This window comes from Girardinichthys multiradiatus, chromosome 21, assembly GCF_021462225.1.
Source record: "Girardinichthys multiradiatus isolate DD_20200921_A chromosome 21, DD_fGirMul_XY1, whole genome shotgun sequence".
Classification (NCBI taxonomy): domain Eukaryota; kingdom Metazoa; phylum Chordata; class Actinopteri; order Cyprinodontiformes; family Goodeidae; genus Girardinichthys; species Girardinichthys multiradiatus.
This window is the reverse complement of record NC_061813.1, coordinates 19,083,711-19,107,566: the sequence shown is the minus strand read 5'-3', so window position 1 is coordinate 19,107,566 and position 23,856 is coordinate 19,083,711. Positions and strand designations below refer to the sequence as shown.

Genomic DNA, 23,856 nt, shown 5'->3' with positions numbered 1-23,856 from the left:
TCTGATCATCGATCTCCTGGCCTTTCTCCATATTCTTTGGCACCTTAGGGCAGCCGCTTGGGCGGACGAAACATTAGCTTCTCTCTCCTGAACTAAAAATATGGGTGGCTGGAAACCAAACACAACATGAAAAGGGGACAAACCAGTGGCACTTGATTGCATGGAGTTCATGGCGTATTCAACCCAGGGCAAATTTTGTGACCACTTGGTCGGGCCAGACTCACATAATATACGAAGTTTGGTTTCCACTTCTTGGTTTACCCTCCCAGTTTGGCCATCAGACTGAGGATGAAAGCCTGAAGAGAGACTGATAGAAATTCCCAACAAAGAACAGAACTCCTTCCAAAAACGTGACACAAACTGGGGTCCTCTATCAGAAACAATGTCAATAGGAATTCCATGAAGCCTGAAAACGTCTTTGGTCAGTATCTCACCCATCTCCTTTGCAGACGGGAGCTTCTCCAGGGTCACCAGATGAACCATCTTTCCTGTTTCACTAATATGCTCAGTCAAATCACTTATTTCCTGTTGCAGGTTCTTGTTCTCCCTCTTCAGGGTCTCCAGGTGGCCCAGAGCTTCTTCATAGGAGTTTTTCATTTTGAACATCTCTGTGTTCAAAGCACGCGCCTCCTTCTGAGCTCCTTCCAGCTCGGCCTGACTCTCTTCATACTTCTGCTTCCACTCTGCGAGAACCTTATCAAAGTTCCTCTGCTGCTTGTCCAGGTTTGCAGCCAGAGCATTAGCTCTCTCCATGTCGATCATCAAGACCTCCACTTCACCCTGTAGCCTCTGTTCGGTCTTCTCCAGAGAGGCACATTTCACATTCACGGCCTCGATGGACTTTTCCGCATCCTGAAGACGCTGGGCAAGCTTTTTCTTGGCCTTAATCTTATTAAATACTTCCTTTAGATCATGGTATTCTTGAGGTACCATGGATAAATCCGGGTATGTCTTCTTGACCTCATTCTCCACGCTGACCTCCATAGCAGCAGACAAAAGGCAGGCAGTGGAGCATGACTCAGACGAACCCAGAATTTCTTTTTTTTCCAGTCAATGTGAGGGTTGTGTTTCTGCAACCAGGAGGCCCCTAGGACAACAGGAAGTTCAGGTGAATTTATGATCATGAAGGTTACATTCTCTTGATGATTACCTCCAACTGTTAAGGTAATCTCCTCCGTCCTGAGGTGTGAATTGTTCATGCTGTGACCATCCACTGCTAGCACTTTACGTGTGTCAGCTGACGGAATGAGCTTTATGTTGTTCTTAATGGCGAATGCTTCATCCATGAATTCAGTGTCTGCTCCTGAATCAATAAACACAGCCCCCTGGAGAGACATGGAAGAGGTTCGAAAATGAGCAGGAAACAAGAAGGAGGAGGCAGTTAGCTGACTTCGGCTCAGTAGAAAACTCCCTTCCTCTGCTGAACCTGTCCTTTTTAATGGACACCTGAGTGCTAAATGTCCCTTCTCTCCACAATAAAAACAGAGCTTGAATCTTTTCCGACGATCCTTCTCTTCAGGGGTAATCTTGGTTCTGCCCAACTGCATGGGCTCACAATCCTCATTTTCCTCAGTGAGAGGTGACCAACTCCTTCTCTCATGCCAGAGTGCAGGACCCTGATTTAATGAGGAGCGACCCTCCTCATGTCGCTTCCCCCTCCCTCTCTCTGCCAGCCGAATGTCAATGCGAGCAGCCAGGTCCTCAAGTTGTTTCAGGGAAGAGGGGTAGTCACGGGTCGCTAACTCATCCTTGATGTCTGCGTTTAGTCCTTGCATAAATGCATCCATTTGTGCTGCCTCATTCCAATGGCTATCTGCGGCCAACAAATGAAAGTCAATGATATAGGATGAGACAGGCTGATCACCCTGTTTGAGGGACAGTAAGCCTCTTGCGGCTTCACGACTTGGAAGAACAGGGTTAAAAACTCGAAAGAGTTCCTTGGAAAAAGTTTCATAGAAGGTAAAAGATGCAGACCTGTTCTGCCATTCAGCAGTCCCCCACTGCTTCGCCTTCCTGCCATCAGAGATATAACAAAAGCCACCTTGGAACGTTCAGTGGGAAAGGATGATGGCTGAAGCTCAAAATGAATTTCACACTGAGTTAGAAAAGCTTGACACTGGTCTGGGTCTCCCCTGAACATCTCAGGCGGAGATGGATGTGGCTCCATTTGTGACGGTGGCGGCTCGGAGACAAGATTGCCAGAACGTAATGTGGAAAATATGTCCTCCAAGCTGGATCTCAACCAGAAAAGGGTCTCATCAATGTGGGTGCGCCTCTGTTGTGCTGGATATCTACTCACACTTCATCCTCAGCAAGAGAGACAACATTGGAAGTAAGCTTCATCTAAACCTTCAACTTGTATGTTAGACCCAATCCCAACCAAATTATTTAAGGAAGTGTTCCCTCTTATTACCAGCCCCATGTTAGATATGATTAATCTATCCTTAGTAAATGGATATGTACCACAAGCTTTTAAGGTAGCTGTAATTAAACCTTTACTTAAGAAACCTTCGCTTGATTGAGATGACTTGAAAAATTACAGACCTATATCCAATCTTCCGTTCTTATCTAAAAGTTTTGAGAAAATAGTTGCTAATCGAATGTGTGAGCATTTACACAGCAATGACCTGTTTGAAGAGTTTCAGTCAGGGTTCAGAGCTCATTATAGCACTGAACCAGCTCTGGTGAAAGTCACTAATTATATTCTTATGGCCTCAGATAATGGACTTGTGTCTGTACTTGTCCTGTTAGATTTCAGTGCTGCATTTGATACAGTCCATCACAATATTCTCTTAGAAAGGCTGGAATATGCTGTAGGGATCAAGGGAACAGCACCAGGCTGGTTTAAATCTTATTTGTCTGACAGATTCCAGTTTGTTCATGTAAATGATAAATCATCTTTAAACTCCAGGGTTAATTGTGGAGTACCATAGGGTTCAGTACTTTGGCCAATTCTCTTTACTGTATATATGCTTCCAATAGCTAAAATTATCAGGTAGCATAGGATAAATTTTCACTGTTACGCTGATGATACTCAGCTTTACTAATGAATAAATCCTGATGAGCCCAACCAGTTAGATAGACTACATGCAGGTCTTGAAGACATACAAACTTGGATGACTTTAAATTTTCATCTTTGGACCGGAGTCTTTAAAAAAGAAACTGCTTAGTCAATCACTTAACCTGGATAGCATTACATTTACCTCCGGTAATAATGTAAAAAACCTTGTTGTTATTTTTGACCAGGACATGTCATTTAAATCCCATATTAAATAGGTTTCTAGGATTTCCTTCTTTCACCTCCGGAACATTGCCAAAATTAGAAATATCCTGTCCAGGAGTGACGCTGAAAAACTAGTCAATGCATTTTTACTTCATGGCTGGACTATTGTAATTCTTTACTATCAAGAAGTCTGCAAAATGCAGTTAAAAGCCTTCAAATGATTCAAAATGCTGCAGCAAGAGTTCTGATGAAAATTAAAAAGAGAGATCACATTTCTCCTATTTTAGCTTCCCTTCATTGGCTCCATGTTAAATCCAGAATAGAATTTAAAATTCTCCTCCTTGCATATAAAGCCCTTAATGATCTAGCTCAATCATACATCAGAGATCTAATTGTTCCTTATATTTCTAACAGAGCACTTGGTTCTCAGACTGCAGGTTTACTGGTGGTTCCTAGAGTCTCTATAAGTTGATTGGGAGGCAGATTATTTAGTTATCAGGCTCTTCTCCTGTGGAACCAGCTCCCAGTTTTAGTCCGTGAGGCAGACACCCTGTCTACTTTTAAGGCTAGGCGTAAAATTGTCCTTTTTGATAAAGCTTATAGTTAGAGTGGCTTAGGTTATCCTGAGCTATCTCTGTAGTTTTGCTGCTATAGGTTTAGGCTGCTGGAGGACATAATGACCACTTTCACTCTCTTTGCTACATTCTCACACTACTCTCCAATTTTGCATTATTTGCTGTTATTGCAGCTTTTAACCTTGTTCTTTCTGCTCTCGGTAGAGGAGGATGCTTTTTCTCTGTCTCCCGCACCCCTCTCATATCTGCCCTGCTTCAGCTCTGTTTCTTGTCTTTTTTTTGGAGCCTCTTTTTGCATATCTTCCAAATTCTTCCAAAATATGGATTTGGTCAACTGGTCTCTCTATGCAATTGATAAAATTTTCTTGACAAGAAGACAGGGGTCGGGAGAGCCCACTTGCCCGGACGGGACATTTTTCTCTGGATACACAATGGACTCCTGGCAGAAGTGGAGGATTGTGTGTCTGTTGATAATGTCAGTCGAGGATGTGTATATAATTGGATGTTTGATATCAGGATTTCTGCTTTTTGGAGTCAGTGGTTACCTGGCATATCGAGAAATTCGGAGAAAGTCAGCAGCTGTTCTGGCAATTTTGAGGCTGCCTGGCATGTGTGATGGGATTTTCAAGGCGATCAGCACTCAGACTGAGTTGTTACGTGAGCTGAATCACAGACTGGATGTGATCCTTACACAAGATCGCGGGCAGGTTGCAGTTCCTGGACTCAGGGGTGAAATGTGATAAATCTTGGAGAAAGTTGTTCGCTCGGATCTGGCGAAAGACCAAGAATTTGGCTGTTTGGATTCACCTTTGAGAAGCACCAGCGAGACTCTCAAGGCTGACGGAAAGTTAAGATTCAGCCTAACCCAAATAATTATTGTTTTTCTGAATCTGGCTCCCCTGCACGGCCTTGATGGCTGGCTATCTTCAACCTCTCCTGGAAGTTATGTAAACATGACGCTCTGCTCCCTCTGCCCCCTCCCTTCCCTGAGAACATCTGTGGACCTGCTCAGAACTGTGTGGCCGGTTGATGAACATTCCAACATACCATCAAGGACAATGAATGCCCTCTGTGACAGTGCTTCATGGACTTACTTGCACACACTCACTTGCACACACATGCTCAAGATAAACATATGCACCCCCTCACACCACCTTCACCGTTCCCGGCATGATGTTGTTTTGTAAACTTGTTGCTTCTTTGTGCTGAGGTTTCTTGCAATCTCAAACTGTATCCTGCTAAGGATAAAGTGTGAAATATGATTTTTTTTCCCTTCTACTTACCTAATGTGGCCTCTTTTCTCATCTAGTAAGGGCAGCACCTGTGAGTGCGCAGCAAAGCCTCGGTGACCCGTCCCCCCCTTATCTTGTGTCATGATGTATGTTTGGATGGGTTGTACTGGAATTCTAATTTCCCCTTGGGGATCAATAAAGTATCTTTGAATTGAATTGAATTTATGTTTTCTCTCTTTTCTCTTCCTAGGAAGCTACACCTGGCCTGACTCTGTGTCTACCTGTGACACCATTCTGGAGGGGGGCATTGTCCAATCTTCTTCTGGCAACAACTTAATGCTCACCCTCTAGCGATGATCCACTTGGCCCTGTCTTTCAGTGTTTAACCCTTTCTCTCTCCTAGACATAGCAATTGACTGAGCTTTCACTGTAACTAATTATATGTGCTCTTTCAGACTCTAACCTTGAAAACTGGCTCAGAGTTGTTCTTTCTTTCTAGATGAAACGACTAAAGGAGCTACATCCATTAACATTTACTTTTCCTTCCCATAGAAAGGACTCCTGGATCAGTGCTTCTGTATTCTTTGTGTGTCTCTGCTCTGTTCTCTCAAACCCCCTGTCGGTCGTGGCAGCTGAGCCTGGTTCTGCTGGAGTTTTCTTCATGTTAAAAGGGAGTTTTTCCTCTCCACTTTCACTACATGCATGCTCAGTATGAGGGATTACTTCAAAATCAATGGCAGCGACTGTAAACTGTCGCTACATGCTTATCCAGGAGGAGTGACTGTTATAAGTCTCTGACTTGATGCAATCTGCTGGGTTTCCTTAGATAGAAAAACCTTTTATCCAATTTGAATAAATAACTGAATCTGACTGCACTGTTCAATGATTAGGATTAATTGGAATGTATGTACCTGAGTTTTGTGAAGTGCCTTGAGACGACGTGTTGTGAAGTGGCGCTATATAAATAAATTGAATTGAATTGAATTGTGACGTTTGCCGAGTATCAATGATGTAAATGCAACCTGGCCATACAGACACAGGTCGCATTTGAAAAGATCAGATACTTATTGGATTTAGGACCACATATCCAAGTGGCCTGGGTTTGAAAAAATCGGATCTATGTCGTTCAGACTGTCATGGAAAGTTTTGATACAGTTCGCACAAGGGCAAAAAATTGGATTTGGGTCATTTCAAGCTGCAGTGTGAAGCCTGAGAATTGTGCTACAGGCCTCTACCATGAGACTAATGCTCCTTTGAGACACCACAAGACAAACAGGGAATAAAGACCCAGCTGTCTGTTTTTCGTCACCTCAGATCTGCCTACAATACCTTCACAACTCAAAGACAGCTGGACACCTCTTAGTTTATACTCACCTCGCATTACCACCAAATCTGCTCTTCCTCCTGTTGGAAAGTACCCTTGCCCAAAAACCTGGAACTCAGGGAGAAGAAACATTATTTGCTTGTGCACAACAAACTCTAACCAATTCTCAGAGTCTGCTTGAATTTGGGTCAATCAAACTTAATAGTTATGACACTATCATGCTTACATTCAGTTCTTGAACTTGTGGGAAAAAGCTACAGCAACATGTCACATAAGCAATTTGTTTGACATTATTTTATTTCTTTTTTTAAGCAATGAGCTACATGTGAAAAAAGAACACTTCAAAATTCTGTCCCAGACATTTCAGTTGGTCTCAAGTACTTTTATGTGCATTTCAGTTTCTTTCCTGCCTGCAACAAAGACAAGAAAAAGGTTCTAACACTGTCAGGTCATAGCTCAAAGAAATTTTCTTTTTAAAGTGGAGAGAGAGCAGTGTAATAATATACTAACAAGGGAGCAGTGCAAAATGCCTATGAAATATCGATTGCCAAATACAGGGTTGAGTTTGGCTAACAAAAAATCTATACGTTTCCCATTACCTTTATCTGCAAAAAGTAAGCACACATGACCAGCTCTATAACAGCAAAAAAGTCAGAAGATTTATATCCCTTTTTGACCTCAATCTCCACTTAGAGGCTTTTAAAGTTGTATTTATTCCTTAAGGACACAAGGAAAATTCTTATTGCTAAACAGAATCTAAATCCAGTCATTTAATCTTGTAAAATTCTGCTTTTTTTTTTTTTCCTGATCAGGCCTGGCATCGCAAAACATACAATGCCTTGCAAAAGTATTAATGCAAATCATACTTTTTCATATTTTCCAACATTAAAGTCACAAGCTTCAGTATATTTTAATAGTGTTTTTTGTGTTGACCTACATTGTGATAAAGTAAGCCTAAAGTACTGTGAAGTTATCTATCTGTATAGTTCACAATTTACATTTACTCTTCTTGTTCACCTTGCTCAAATTGAAAACTCTTGCAGAGTAACAAAATAACAAAAATACCCACCCTCCATACACACATGTATTTTTTATGAATTAGTTCATTTTGCGGAAGGATGGGTAAGAAGCCATTTAGTACTTGTTTTACCATTGTGATGGAGTTTGAAGAAAAGGGAAGCTTATATTGAAATCAGACTGTAAATCTGAGATTTTCTCCTACAAAATCTCCTGTATATATATGTGAGCAATAACTATAACATCCATAAAAATAAGTCTGATGTAAAAGCCATGAAGCAGCATTAAACGAGTGTAGACAGAGAAGCAGGAGAGCGCATACTCTGTGGTTTGTTGATGTTGGGCTGTAGAATAAAAGGGCCACCCCCAGAGACCGTAAAGTGGTGTTCCACACTCGCTGAGACGCTTTAAGGGAAGTGTGGTGTAATCTGTTCCACTCTTCCTCTTCTTATTGTCCTGGCTTATCCATACTGGTTTGTTTTTTTCCCCCGATCCCCTGCTTCATAAGAAAAGTTTTTTTTCTAGATCTCAAAAGCTAGATGTAAACATTTTCAACCCAATAGAGAAGCCTGCATGTGTTATAAATTTATATAAATCAAACATTGACATATTCACAAGACTTATCTAATTCAAATATTCGTTTTTGCTCTGTTGCACAGCAACAAAGCCTCATTAACCTCGTTGCTTGGTTCTGTTTTCAGTCTTTTTCATGCCTAATCTTTTGCAAACAATGCATGAAAAGAAACAGATAAGGCAGAAAATGATTTTAATCCTAACAGTAAACTTTAGATTTAAAGCCTCAGTTTGGGTGATAAAAATTAAACATTCTTCGTCTTTATGCTGTTTTCCTCCTCTCTCATCTGTTTGTATTTGCCTACTGCATTAAAATCTTACTCATGCGAGGACTAGTATTGTTTAAGAAGCTCTTCACCTTCTTTAACGATCTCTTTTTATCGTTTTAACCTGCCCTACAGTTTTTTTCAGTTTCTTTTGTGTTACTTTAATTAAATAGTAAAAAAAAACATTTTTCAAAAAACTGAGGGTAATTTGTTGCTAAAAATCTTTTGATTTTTAAGTTATGTAGGATTATTATGACCTGTTTTAAATTTATATACAATCATCTAAAATGTAATCAATTTCGGTGATAAAATAGAATCATGTCTTAGATTCATTTTATTATTTCCTGTCATGTAATGGTGTAGAGCAGGATCCAAATGCAGAGAGGAGGCTGGCAGATAAAAATAAACATTTAACTTAAGAAAAGGAAATTCAAAAATTATATAATAATTATATACAGTATAATAACAGGATAATCTGACCAATATCTGATTAACCCCTAATTCACACTGACTATATTCCAGGTCTGCGTCATCATCCATCAGAAAATGTGCCGTGCAGCAATTCTCACTGGATGTCTTTTAGGATCTGTTCGTGCATCCAACAATAGCTCTGTAATCTGTGTCTTTGAAATTCCTGTATTTGTGCTCCATCATCTATCAAAAATAGACTCGATCCATATTTCTGATGGATGATGGAAGAGGACTCTCCGTCCATGCCTTAGTGCCAAAGAGCCAGTGTGAATTACCGCATTGACCGGAATAGCTTCTATTTGCAGTGGAAAGCGACACGCACTGATAACGGAGTCAGTGTGAACTAGAGCTAATGGAAGACACAGGGAACAAGGGAGCTAAATATAAATACCAAAATAAAGCAAAACACAAAACCAAAGTCCCAAAGTTCATAACATTTCCATTTTAATGTTTTATGCAGACCTATACAGAAAAAAAGACAATGCATAGAAACCATTTCTCATAACTTTAGGATGACCTGCTCCAAAGTTGCATGCAGTGTGTTATTGATTCTAGAGAGCAGCTGAGTTTGGGATGAATCTGAAGGGGATGCAGGCCTAACTTTAAATACTAAAGTTAAGATTCAAACAGATGCCTTCCACAGTAAGCTAAAAAGCCTTAGAATTATAGTTTGCTGAATCTGGTGTGCACATACCTTTTGCAGATTTAAGCCATTAGCTGGACATATTTTATTAATAGAAGTTATTACATTGGAGTTCAGTCACAACTTCTCTTATTGCTGCTGAGGTGAGTCTAAAGTCCCTGCTCTATAGCCTCATGTGTCTCAAGCAGTGCAAACCAGAAGATTAGTGACATGACCAAGGCTTACAAGCTCAAAGTCATGGGCAAGCTGTGAGGAGGCGAAAGGAAAAAAAACACATTATTTTCTTCCTCCTGGGGAAAAACGGTCATTGAACCTCTTTCCTTTGGCAAGGCAAGACCTTTATCTGCTCCACTCAGTTCCCCATCCTAAGTCTGCTCAATATTTATCCTTCAAAGGTTTGTGGTATTCATGGTGTGAGTCTGCAGTAGGTCATAGGTATAGATGATCTCACTCTAAGTTTTACAAGCCAATATTACATTAAATACCATTACAGTGTTATTTTTTTCATTTTATTTTTTGTGATTTTTGTCTTGAAAAAACACCTTTGTTATAGTTTTTTTTTTTGTTTGTTCTTGGGTATGTATGAGATGCTAAAAATGATTTATTCTTTATTCTTTAAAAAGATTGAGGGGCTGGTTGTGCATTTTTCATATGTTTTTCATATTCTTTTAATTCTTTTTTGTTTCTCTTGTTCTGTGTTTGATGTAGATTAATTTATTTATTTTTTTATAGACACTCTGTTCCTATTTGTAAGACTTGCAGGTATGCGAAGCTAATCTGCTAAATAAATGGAATTTAGGATGGCACCACACATACAGGTCCTTCTCAAAATATTAGCATATTGTGATAAAGTTAATTATTTTCCATAATGTCATGATGAAAATTTAACATTCATATATTTTAGATTAATTGCACACTAACTGAAATATTTCAGGTCTTTTATTGTCTTAATACGGATGATTTTGGCATACAGCTCATGAAAACCCAAAATTCCTATCTCACAAAATTAGCATATTTCATCCGACCAATAAAAAAAAAGTGTTTTTAATACAAAAAACGTCAACCTTCAAATAATCATGTACAGTTATGCACTTAATACTTGGTCGGGAATCCTTTTGCAGAAATGACTGCTTCAATGCGGCGTGGCATGGAGGCAATCAGCCTGTGGCACTGCTGAGGTCTTATGGAGGCCCAGGATGCTTCAATAGCGGCCTTTAGCTCATCCAGAGTGTTGGGTCTTGAGTCTCTCAACGTTCTCTTCACAATATCCCACAGATTTTCTATGGGGTTCAGGTCAGGAGAGTTGGCAAGCCAATTGAGCACAGTGATACCATGGTCAGTAAACCATTTACCAGTGGTTTTGGCACTGTGAGCAGGTGCCAGGTCGTGCTGAAAAATGAAATCTTCATCTCCATAAAGCTTTTCAGCAGATGGAAGCATGAAGTGCTCCAAAATCTCCTGATAGCTAGCTGCATTGACCCTGCCCTTGATAAAACACAGTGGACCAACACCAGCAGCTGACACGGCACCCCAGACCATCACTGACTGTGGGTACTTGACACTGGACTTCTGGCATTTTGGCATTTCCTTCTCCCCAGTCTTCCTCTAGACTCTGGCACCTTGATTACCGAATGACATGCAGAATTTGCTTTCATCTGAAAAAAGTACTTTGGACCACTGAGCAACAGTCCAGTGCTGCTTCTCTGTAGCCCAGGTCAGGCGCTTCTGCTGCTGTTTCTGGTTCAAAAGTAGCTTGACTTGGGGAATGCGGCACCTGTAGCCCATTTCCTGCACACGCCTGTGCACGGTGGCTCTGGATTTTTCTACTCCAGACTCAGTCCACTGCTTCCGCAGGTCCCCCAAGGTCTGGAATCGGCCCTTCTCCACAATCTTCCTCAGGGTCCGGTCACCTCTTCTCGTTGTGCAGCGTTTTCTGCCACACTTTTTCCTTCCCACAGACTTCCCACTGAGGTGCCTTGATACAGCACTCTGGGAACAGCCTATTCGTTCAGAAATTTCTTTCTGTGTCTTACCCTCTTGCTTGAGGGTGTCAATAGTGGCCTTCTGGACAGCAGTCAGGTCGGCAGTCTTACCCATGATTGGGGTTTTGAGTGATGAACCAGGCTGGGAGTTTTAAAGGCCTCAGGAATCTTTTGCAGGTGTTTAGAGTTAACTCGTTGATTCAGATGATTAGGTTCATAGCTCGTTTAGAGACCCTTTTAATGATATGCTAATTTTGTGAGATAGGAATTTTGGGTTTTCATGAGCTGTATGCCAAAATTATCCGTATTAAAACAATAAAAGACCTGAAATATTTCAGTTAGTGTGCAATTAATCTAAAATATATGAATGTTAAATTTTCATCATGACATTATGGAAAATAATGAACTTTATCACAATATGCTAATATTTTGAAAAGGACCTGTAGAAACTGTATCTGTCGAATAATTTTAGTCTTGCATTTGATTTGTTTTTTTGTTTTTTTACAAACAAAGTCTGTAAAGTGTCCCATCCATTTTTCTGATGAACTTCATCCAGCTTTCCTATCCCTGTTGAACGAGCATCAACATAGCACAATGCTGACACTACCATGTTTAACAGTGGGGTTGGTGTGTGTATGCTGATGTGTAGTGTTAACTGTCCATCACACATGGCATTTTGTATGCACGCCAAGATGTTAAATTTTGTTTTCAACTGGCCAGAGCACATTCTTCCATTTGTTTACTGTGTCGCCTACGTGACATATGGTAAATTGTGCTGTTATTGCAAGGATTCCTATAGTCTTGTCGCTTTTCCATAAAGGGCGGAGTTCTGGAGTTGTAGTGGGTCCTCCAGAGTTACTATTCTGTTTTTTTTGCTGCTTCTTTGATCATTTCTCTCATTGCCTGACCTACAGGTTTAGCTGAATGGCAATGTTTTGGAAGCTTTTAAAGTCATATTCTTTCCATTTTCAGATAATGAATTGAACAGCTCTGTTCAAATCATGGAATATTTTTTTATCACCTAACCCTGCTTTAAACTTCTCCACAGCTTTAACATGACCTGTCTGGTGAGTTCCACGGTCTTTGTGATTTTGTTTGTTCATTAATGTTTTCGAATTAACTTCAGAGACGTTAAACTACATCAAGCAAGACTCTGTTTACTATTTACTAACTAATTATGCACTACTTTATCTTGGTCTCTCCCCATAAAAATACATTAATAATTGTGCTTGTAATGAGAAAAAGGGATATGAATAAAGTTCCAATGCACAGTCGAACAACCTTACAGTGTGTAAGTATTTTTTGCTGTTTTTAATCTTACCTTATCACATGTGGTCCATCACCTGTCATTTATTTGGCTTGACTGCACATACTGTGTCCCAGTTTGCAGCATTTATAATTAGCAGTTTATTGGTCTAACTAAATGGGAAGTTGATGTGCAGCAGGACCACGCTGCAAGGGAGCAAACTCTGGACATTCTCTCAATTATGTTTTGAGAAATCAAACTTTTAGAGCCAACAAACCAGCTGCCATTTGCCAAACATTTACCCACATTTGCCATTTAAGTTTGGAAATCTAAAAAATGTAATAGACTTGAAGCCATTTTTGAAAACTTCCAACTTCTCCTTTTACACCAAAGGAGTTTACTGGCCTCTGAAGTATTAGATTTATGTGAGTAAAATGTTCAAACTACAGCAATGCAATTATGGGCATAAATGCTTATATGTAAAGAATATAAATATGAAATTAATTTATTAATAAGGTATCTGTAAATCAATTTGCTTTTTTTTAAATTCCTTTGAAAATAAACATATTTTATTATTCAAAATATATTGCATTATATTGCAAAATATTTATATTTATTATTTGTCTTCTCAAATTTACAGTCAAGCCAGCGATGAGTTGTAAGTTTTAAAGATACATAAAATTTGGCATAATTCCACAGATAATGTACACTCAAACATGAACTCAGAAAGACCTTTCTATATTTCTGTAGGGCCTTAAAGAAGAACTGTTCTCACTTGTTCTCACCCAAGAAAGTAGAAACTTTAAGAAAAGCCCCTCACTCAATAGGACAGGAGCAAGATCTTGTTTTTGAGTAATATTTATGGTTATGCCACTACTTCAAATTGTGAATTTTCTATGAAGTGTTTTTCATTCAGAGCTTACATATTCTGCATGCCAGAAACTAAATGAACTGAATTTGCTTTGAGATTCGTTTTAAACTGTATGTCTGGATGAAATCTAATGACAGAATCTTGCTGCTTTTGAGGGTTATCTTTTGTAGTGCCAAAGATGGAAGGAGCCTTCTGTTAACACTGCATGTGCAGCTACACTGTTACTGACACCCAAGGTGTTACCTCAGTTTCACTGCATGAAAATAGGTCACTGATGCTGGGGCAATCTTTTCAATCTGATCACTTACCAGTAACAGTTTAAACTGTCTAACAAAAATTACTCCTTTGAAACATTTCTAACAATATTTTAAATAGGCTTCTCCCATAATGCAATGCTGTGGTGCTTTATATTGCACTGTTAAAGGTAAAACATTTGGATGAGCTTCTCATTCAAAGATAAATAGGAGTCACCATGTCCATTACAGATTTTAAGAGTTTCTATAAATGTGTTATCCTGATTTTGATCCTGGAAAATGTACTTTATATTGTATTACATAAATTTTGATTTAAAGGATGGCTGGAACTCTTGCACAAAGACAATTAAGAAAAACAGCTACTTCAGCTTTCTCTGATGCATTCCAACATTCTTGATTGTAAATGACACAATTGATGTCTTTTTCTCATGCATGCACCTAATGAACTCTTAAAAATGTTATCAAATCATAAGAGAGAATTTAAGTACACCCTTTCATCAAACTGTTTGACAGGTGAGCGGGACTTCCGGTGAGGGCGGGACTTCCGGTGGGGGCCATGTGGGCGCCATGTGGTTGCCATGTGGGCAGGAGGTCACGTGGTCAAGCAGGTGGTGTGTCCAAGGGGGCGTAACCGTGGATGCTGATTGGTTGTCGTCATTAGGGGCGATACCTTAAATGAGTCAATTAAAACACAGGGGTGTGTTTAAGGGTGTTACGGGGAAGGCCTTAAATGAGCCAATTAAAACACACAGGGGTGTGTTTAAGGGATGTTATTAATAATTTGTATGTTTTTTCAGGCGTTAATACATCTAAAAAACAAAAAAAAAGACATGCATCCTTTTATATTTTAAAGGTATAATCAACTTAATGTTGACCTATCACATGAAATCCTAATAAATGAACTGTGTAACCTGACAGAATTGTAAGTTCATTTTGCTTTACAGCAGGACCTATTTGTTGAATATATGAGCCAGTCTAAATCAGTTCAAAATAGAAAAGACCTAAAAAGTAAATTAAAAGATTGTGCTTCACTACATCGATGGAACGAGAAAAAACTTCAGCTTCTGCGTCAACATACTGGAAAAGCAGCTGAAAGAGGTAAGACGAATATGAGATTAACAGAAAAAAAAAAGAACTTCAGTATGCTGTTTCCAAGTTATAAATTGACTAGCAATGATGTGTTTGTTTTTGAATCATGAGAGACTCCATTTTAGAAAAAAGGAATGATAATTTTAGTTACCTGTAGCTTTTCTAAAACATTTACTTTTTCATCTTAGAGTAAATAGTTATTCAGGGAGTTACAGTTATACAGGTCCTTCTCAAAAAATTAGCATATTGTGATAAAGTTCATTATTTTCCATAATGTCATGATGAAAATTTAACATTCATATATTTTAGATTCATTGCACACTAACTGAAATATTTCAGGTCTTTTACTGTCTTAATATGGATGATTGTGGCATACAGCTCATGAAAACCCAAAATTCCTATTTCACAAAATTAGCATATCATTAAAAGGGTCTCTAAACGAGCTATGAACCTAATCATCTGAATCAACGAGTTAACTCTAAACACCTGCAAAAGATTCCTGAGGCCTTTAAAACTCCCAGCCTGGTTCATCACTCAAAACCCCAATCATGGGTAAGACTGCCGACCTGACTGTTGTCCAGAAGGCCACTATTGACACCCTCAAGCAAGAGGGTAAGACACAGAAAGAAATTTCTGAACGAATAGGCTGTTCCCAGAGTGCTGTATCAAGGCACCTCAGTGGGAAGTCTGTGGGAAGGAAAAAGTGTGGCAGAAAACGCTGCACAACGAGAAGAGGTGACCGGACCCTGAGGAAGATTGTGGAGAAGGGCCGATTCCAGACCTTGGGGGACCTGCGGAAGCAGTGGACTGAGTCTGGAGTAGAAACATCCAGAGCCACCGTGCACAGGCGTGTGCAGGAAATGGGCTACAGGTGCCGCATTCCCCAGACCTGGGCTACAGAGAAGCAGCACTGGACTGTTGCTCAGTCGTCCATAGTACTTTTTTCGGATGAAAGCAAATTCTGCATGTCATTCGGAAATCAAGGTGCCAGAGTCTGGAGGAAGACTGGGGAGAAGGAAATGCCAAAATGCCAGAAGTCCAGTGTCAAGTACCCACAGTCAGTGATGGTCTGGGGTGCCGTGTCAGCTGCTGGTGTTGGTCCACTGTGTTTTATCAAGGGCAGGGTCAATGCAGCTAGCTATCAGGAGATTTTGTAGCACTTCATGCTTCCATCTGCTGAAAAGCTTTATGGAGATGAAGATTTCATTTTTCAGCACGACCATCGAAGCATCCTGGGCCTCCATAAGACCTCAGCAGTGCCACAGGCTGATTGCCTCCATGCCACGCCGCATTGAAGCAGTCATTTCTGCAAAAGGATTCCTGACCAAGTATTGAGTGCATAACTGTACATGATTATTTGAAGGTTGACGTTTTTTGTAATAAAAACACTTTTCTTTTATTGGTCGGATGAAATATGCTAATTTTGTGAGATAGGAATTTTGGGTTTTCATGAGCTGTATGCCAAAATCATCCGTATTAAGACAATAAAGGACCTGAAATATTTCAGTTAATGTGCAATGAATCTAAAATATATGAATATTAAATTTTCATCATTACATTATAGAAAATAATTAACTTTATCACAATATGCTAATTTTTTGAGAAGGACCTGTACTATATCCATCTGTTAGGGGCGATGTCAGGAAGGGGCAGTTAGGTCTGTTCCTTAGATAACCATATCACCTTTGAACTCAAGAAAGGTTTTGGTCTTAAAAACATAGTCTTTGCAGTTGAGATAACACTGTCATGTTCTGGTATAAATACTGTGTGTAAAATGTTGTTCGGGGGCTGTTTCATTGGCTAACCTCAGTGTCAGGGTCTTCAAATGCTGAATGTCTTTGAACCATAACACTTGTTACATTGAAAATACCAGTACTGACAAGAACAAATGTCGGTAAATATTTCAGGAAACCTGGAAATTGTGGCTTCTACTTCTGATAATTCACAAAAGCACAATGAAATCTTTAAACGTAAGTAAGTAAGTAAGTATTCATTTTTAAGAAATCATGAAATGCATGTGAATGTTCTCTAATTTTGTTTATATATATTGTTTATATATATATATATATATTTGTTTCTTTGTCATAGAACCCTCCGCTGATGACCTTGATGATTTCATCTTGACACAATGAGATTATGGTAAGTAAATGTTAAATGCAATAAAATATATATATATATATTATAGTTAACCCTTGACAATGTTTCAATTTATAGATTTGATGAGAGAGGTAAACCCGAATGATCAAGTTGGAGGGTTCAGCGGCTGGAATCGACAGTCAAAATTGAGAAGGCGAATTATTTCCAAACAAGAAAAAAACCCAACAACAACAACTGAACTTTCTTCTAACACAGAAATTAAAACTGATTCTTTGAATACTCCTCCGTCAATTATCATCATTTCCCCTGAAGACACACCGGATAAGTTACCGGCACCACCAGAAAGTAAGTAAGTCCTAGGAACCAGCTATTTTTCTTTGAGAGTGAATGTATTTTAAACCTCAGATAAAAACTGTTTACAGATTCGACTGAGAGCTCTGTGGAAGACACAGCTGTCGAGCAGCAGCAGCAGCAGGGTAGAAAAAATAAATAAAAATTAAATAAAAACAATATATATGTATTTTAAGCATAGTTCAACAAAATGTCATATAAACCTGTTTACAGATACATCCAAAGATGCCACATTGAATCCGCCCACCAGAAGGTCGCTTTTCAAAGATCAAGACAGCTTTCAGCAGAGAGGCACCGTTTCAGTTCAACAAGAAGTGAAATCTGGAGGTTTTACCGCAAAGAATCGGAGTAAGATAAAAAAAAAAAACTTCTGTATTTTAAAAACAATTTTTCGTTTTATTTATGAACGCTGTGCTGCGCAGCGTAAGATAACTTTTATTGTCTTCTGTTTTTACAGAATATTTAACCCCGGCCAAAAGACAGTGACTCTCTGCGCTACAAAGCAGAGCAACGCTAGTGAGTAGATTAATGAACGGTACGTTTTAATTCATACATACATACTGAATTAATTTGAATTCCTTTGTTTTTTTTCCAGCTTTAATGTGATTATTTCAATATATATATATTTTTATTTATTTATTTATTTTTTGTTCATTCTCCTTACAGAGGTAACGTTGATGGTAGGACAGATTGGCTACAGAAACGGACAACGCAGGAAGACAGTCTCTACAGCCTCACGGAATCTTCGTAATAAGGCCTCATCGTTAACGCTTCTGGCAGCATGTCAGATTCTGTTAAAGAAGCATTTTGGTGACATCAAGGTGATTTTAAACTGAACTGATCACTGTGATTTGTTTTTTTTTGTTTTTTTTTCTGTAGGTTAGTTTTATTTTATTTTTTTTTCTTATGTTCATAGAAATGAATAACCGAATCAGACTTGCCCTGGATGAAATAAGAAATTTAGTTAATGAACTTAACGAAATTCCCGTTAATGCAGAAGTAGCAGATAACATCGTTTTAAATGCATCTCCTGCTAACAGTGAAAATGTAATAAATGAACATCAGCACGGTGACGTTTTAAACGTAATCAATCAGGCTCTTGACGATTTAAATAGAGCATTTTGTCCACTCAGTATTGAGCAAAATGATCCACCTGACACTCATCAGAATCCTTCTACGTCACACGCCGCAGATCAGCACGGGGGTCATTTCAATACGGACGTAGCAGTTAGTTCTGATCAAATAGGACGAAACCCTCCAGCCGTGGTTGAACGTGAACATTTTAATAACCATGAAATAAGGAGACCTTTTACCATACCGCCGCCCTGTCCAAGTAACGTTCCAGATTTAGCAGCATTCTATACAGACATCATGCGTATTATCATTGAATTAGCCGACGCTGCGAGATCGTTAACCAGACGTAACGACGTTGTGCAGCTGGAATTAGTGGGTGAAAATCTCAATCGTCACATCACATTTACTGTTACAGATGATGGAAATATGATCCTGCCTGCTTTCGAAAACTTCCTCGACGATTTAGTACAATCGAATGCAAATATACCTGTAGATAATAACATGGAATTTGTTCTTCAGGTTGTTAATGACCCAGCAGGAGGTTCTAAGCATAAAGCTGCAGGAACGTTAGACTGTGAACTGTTTAATAAGAAAATGCGTCATTTGTATATTATAAACAATACCGGTAATCAGTTATGTTTTGCAATCAGCCTCGCACACGTCTCTGATCCTGAGCTCACGGATCACCGTGCTGTAGAACTGGGGAGGAGATGGCAGCATCAGGCAGGCCTCGACGAGCAAACAGCAGTTACTTTTAGTGTTATTGGTAAATTTGAAACCATTCTGAAGAGAAAAATTGTAGTGTTTCACAGAACCACGGGCTCTACTGCTCTGTGTAAATTTGAGACCAGTTTCCCTGATCGTTCAAACCCTCTGTTTTTGCTGTTATTTCAAGGTCATTACTATGGGATAAAAAATCTCAAAGGTTTTATGGGGTGCAGATATATTTGTAATTACTGTTACACCAGCTATGATAATGCAAATACACACCATTGTGAAGGTTATTGTCCAGTGTGTCGAACATATAAATGTATGCAAGAGATTAGCAATCCTGTAAGCTGTGCAGGCTGTCAAAGAATCTGTCGTAATTCCTCATGTTTCAGCAGACACAGGCCTATGAGTGACTGTGAGTTGGTAAAACTGTGTAAAGTATGCAAACGGATATACGTTATTCCAATCAGTAAACTGAATAAACCACACGTGTGTAATGTAAAATGCTGTATTTGCGGTGAAAATGTACCCCCCAGCCTAGACATTACATGCGATGATCATAAGTGTTACATTCAGCCTTGCAGTGCAATTAATCAGCTTGATGATAAACTGATTTTTTATGATTTCGAATGCCTCGTCAATGAGAGCGGCGTGCATACCCCCTTTCTGGTCTGTGCTAAAACGTTGAAAGGTGATGAATGGTACGCTTATGGACTGAATTGCACCCAAAAATGTATCCTGCATTTCAGGAGGCCGAAGTACAGAGGCTTCACCTTAATAGCGCACAATGCGCGGGGGTATGATGGTTACCTGATTCTCACAGCAATGCTGCAGTTAGGCATTAAACCTCATCTCGTCATGGTAGGAAGTAAACTTCTCTGTTTAACCGACCCTGATTACAGGTTAAAATACATTGATAGCCTGTCCTTCATGTGCATGAAGCTTAGTGCCATGCCGAAAGCGTTAGGCTTTACCGATCAAAGCAAGGGTTTTTTCCCCCACCTATTTTCCTCTGAACAACGTCTCCAGTATGTGGGGCCTTTTCCTCCTCCATCCTGCTACGCTGTAGAACGCATGAGTCTTCAAGAACAACAGGTGTTTAGCAGCTGGTACAGAGAAGCGAGCAAAGAGGTCTTTGACTTTAAGAAAGAAGCTATTCGTTATTGTAAAAATGACGTTGAAATTATTTTTCAAGGATGCTTAAAATTCAGAGACGAGTTCTTTAAGGAGACAAGTGTGGATCTGTTTAAAAGTATCACAATAGCATCAGCCTGCATGAAGGTTTTTGTAACCAATTTCCTTCCTCCTCAAACCTTAGCCATTCCATCACCTCTGGACTACAGACGTAGCAGTAAAACGTTCTCCAGCGCGTCCATTCAATGGCTCGGCTGGATTGCAGACAGCAGAGCCATATTTATCGAGCATGCATTAAATAGGGGTGAAAAGAAAATCGGGCCATATTCAGTGGATGGGTATGCAGAGATTAACGGTGTCAAAGTTGCGTTTGAATTTTACGGCTGTTTTTTCCACGGCTGTAAAAAGTGTTACATGCCTCATGACAAGTGTCCGTTGAGAGGGGTCGCATTTGAACAGTTTTACGCAGCCACTGTTGAGAGAAGCAAGGTGTTACAAACTGTGTACGGCCTTCGTCTCGAAGTCATATGGGAGCATGAGTGGATTGAAATGAAAAAATCAGACCCAGGGGTGATCAGCTTTCTTGAGAAAGTTAATGCACCCGAACCGCTATCCCCCCGGGATGCGCTGTATGGTGGACGCACCTGTCCTATGAAGTTGAGGTACACAGCGGAACCGGATGAAACTGTACACTATGTGGATTACACATCTCTGTACCCTTATGTAAACGCCAACTGCGTTTTTCCCCTCGGACACCCCATCATTTACAAAGATTTTGATGACCCCAGCAGCTACTTCGGTATAATCAAAGCTGTGGTCTACCCACCACGTAACCTGTTGTTCCCTGTTTTACCTTACAGAACATCCCAAGGTAAACTTGTGTTCACTCTCTGCCGCTCATGCGCTGAATTAAATAACCAGTCAGGTCCCTGCATGCATAATGATCAGGACAGAGCTCTGACGGGAGTTTGGGCGAGTGTAGAACTCTGTAAAGCGTTGGAGTGTAGTTATCGTCTTGCTAAAATCACAGAGGTGTGGCATTTTGAAAAGAGAAGTGATACAATTTTTAAAGGTTACATTCATTGCTTTTTAAAGGGTAAGCAGGAGGCTTCAGGCTATCGGTCTGAAGCAGTGGATCAGGGGAGTAAGTCAAAGTATATAAGCGACTACAAACAGCATCAGGGCATCCAATTAGACCCTGAGAAAATCGAGATGAATCCTGCCAAAAGGCAGGTTGCAAAATTGTGTTTAAACAGTTTTTGGGGGAAATTTGCGCAAAGAAATGATCTGTCTCAGACCACAGTCATCACTAACCCTGAAGACTTTTTCAGCTTCATGTTCTCGAGTAAATACAGGGTTAACTATTTTCATTTTTTCAACCCTGAAATGTGTGTAGTGCAGTGGAATTTCAGTAAACGTGTCATATATCCACCAAGTAAGACAAATAATGTGTTTATAGCAGCATTCACCACCGCTTATGCACGTTTAAAACTTCTCAGCAGCATGGAGAAGTTACAGGACAGACTGATTTATATTGACACGGACAGTTTGATTTATGTGACAAAAAGTGGTGAAACTCCTCTGGAATTGGGGAATTATCTGGGTGATCTTACTGACGAGTTAGATGGTGACAGCATTTCGGAGTTTGCATCGACAGGACCCAAGAGTTATGCATACCAAACTAAAAACCGTAAAAAAGTAGTGATACGTGCTAAAGGCATCACTCAGACGCATGAATGCAGCAAGAGGGTCAATTTTGACAGCATCAAAGGGCTGGTCGAGGGCTACTTACAGGGGTCAAGTGAGGGTGTCATTGAAATCCCTCAGCACACGATCAGGAGGGATAAAAAGAGATTCCGTTTGACAAACGCGACATTTCTTAAAAAGTTTCGACTGGTGTATGATAAGAGACGTCTTTTTTCTGACGGGACAACTCTGCCTTTCGGTTATTATATATATTATTATTATAAAAAGTCACATGGATTTACAGGAGATTGATTTTGATCCTAGATTTAGAGCACCTTTCTCATGTATGATAGTTGGACCCAGCGGCTGCGGGAAAACTTTCTTTGTAAAAAGTATTTTACAAAACTGTAATCATGTCATGGATATTGTTCCAGAAAATATTGTATGGATTTACACATCTTTTCAACCCATGTATGCTGAATTGCAGAAGATGAATAAAAATATTACCTTTGTGGAAGGATTGCCTCATTCTTTTGAAGATGAAAACCTGTTTCCTCCTGATCAGAATCATCTGATTATTCTAGACGATGTTATTGCTCAAGCCTCAGATGATGAAAACGTGATGAAAGTCTTTACCCAGTATCGTCATCATAGTAATATGAGCGTTATTATGTTGACTCAGAATGTTTTTCATCAAGGAAGGTACAGTCGCACCATCAGCCTGAACGCTAATTATATGGTGTTGTTTAAAAACCCGAGAGATAAACTGCAGCTGAATATACTGGCCCGCCAAATGTTTCCATCTCAAAAGGGTCTCTTCTTGGAGAGTTTTGAAGACGCAACGAGAGAAGCTCATGGATATTTAATCATCGATTTTACGCCTACCTGCCCAGAACATTTCAGACTGAGAACGGGGATACTTCCTCAGCAGTGGCCTGCTGTGTACGTACCCAGAACAAAGTAAGTCATCATGTCTGCGCGTATAAAAAGGAATTTACCATTATTCAGAGCTTTGTACCAGGCCTGTCCACAGAAACGTAAAGATATTCTCGCACACTGCTCTCCCGACTTTATTCAGGCTCTGTGCGAGATTGCACTGAATATCCTAAAAGGTAACATTAAACTATCACCCTCTCAACACCGACAATTGAAGAAACAAAGAAATATCATCAGATTGTTGGGTGATAAAAGAACCGGGATAAAAACTAAACAGTTGGCTCTCAAAAAGCAACGAGGTGGTTTTATTCTCCCCATCTTAACGGCTCTTGCACCCTTGATCGGTGATCTAGTGGGTGGAATCATCAGGAGATAATGTCTCTCAGAACATTGCAGAAGATGTTTCTCATTTCACCTCATCAATTCAAGCGTCTGACCCAGTCAGAGACGTCCACCAGACAGACGGCGGAGGAGAATTTGGATGCTGAAATGAGAGCGATATTAAACGAGCCGGGTTTGACTTCTTATGAAAAAATCAAGAGATACGATGCTCTTCTCCAGAGGTATCTGACTTTACTTAAGCAAGGTGTCAAAGAAGAAAAACAGCGGGTCAGTTTAACGCTGCAGCGTGACACAGAGGTTCCTGAACATGAGCGGTCCCAAGAAAAACAAGGCCCAGGGCAGGACGAGGCCCCTAGGGATCAGGTTCTTACGGAAGTACTGAAAAGCCTTCCTAAACACAACCGTAAAAATGCCGAGTACATTTTGAAGAAATTATCCGAAAGAAGTGAGAGTTGGACTTCGCGAGGTGAATTTGTATTTAAAGGAAATGTTATAAAAGTGTCCCACATGATTGATTTGTTGAAAAATCTCATGCTTCCGTTTAAAAAATCTGGAGCATCACAAACCCGAGGATGGTCTGATTTTCTACACTCCATGTCAGAAGTAAACATCCCTATATCTTCAGTCATTAACCCTTATGCTCGTGAAGAATATAGACGTTTCAAAACAGAGGGTACATCGATTGAAAATGGGGGTACACCCCCCAGCGTTAAGCAGAGAAGAAAAAGAAGAAGAAGGCAGATAACTCATTCTCCCTAC

At 39.8% G+C, this 23,856-nt stretch overlaps 1 protein-coding gene across 1 annotated transcript; it reads right to left on the bottom strand.

Annotated features, from left to right (window-relative positions):
* Positions 1 to 257: 257 nt before the first annotated feature.
* On the bottom strand, positions 258 to 984 carry LOC124858511 (myosin heavy chain, fast skeletal muscle-like). Its single transcript, XM_047350580.1, has 2 exons — positions 435 to 984; positions 258 to 307 (listed from the first exon to the last, which is right to left on the bottom strand). The coding sequence occupies exons 1-2, from the start codon at positions 982 to 984 to the stop codon at positions 258 to 260; spliced, it is 600 nt and encodes a 199-aa protein (XP_047206536.1).
* Positions 985 to 23,856: the final 22,872 nt, after the last annotated feature.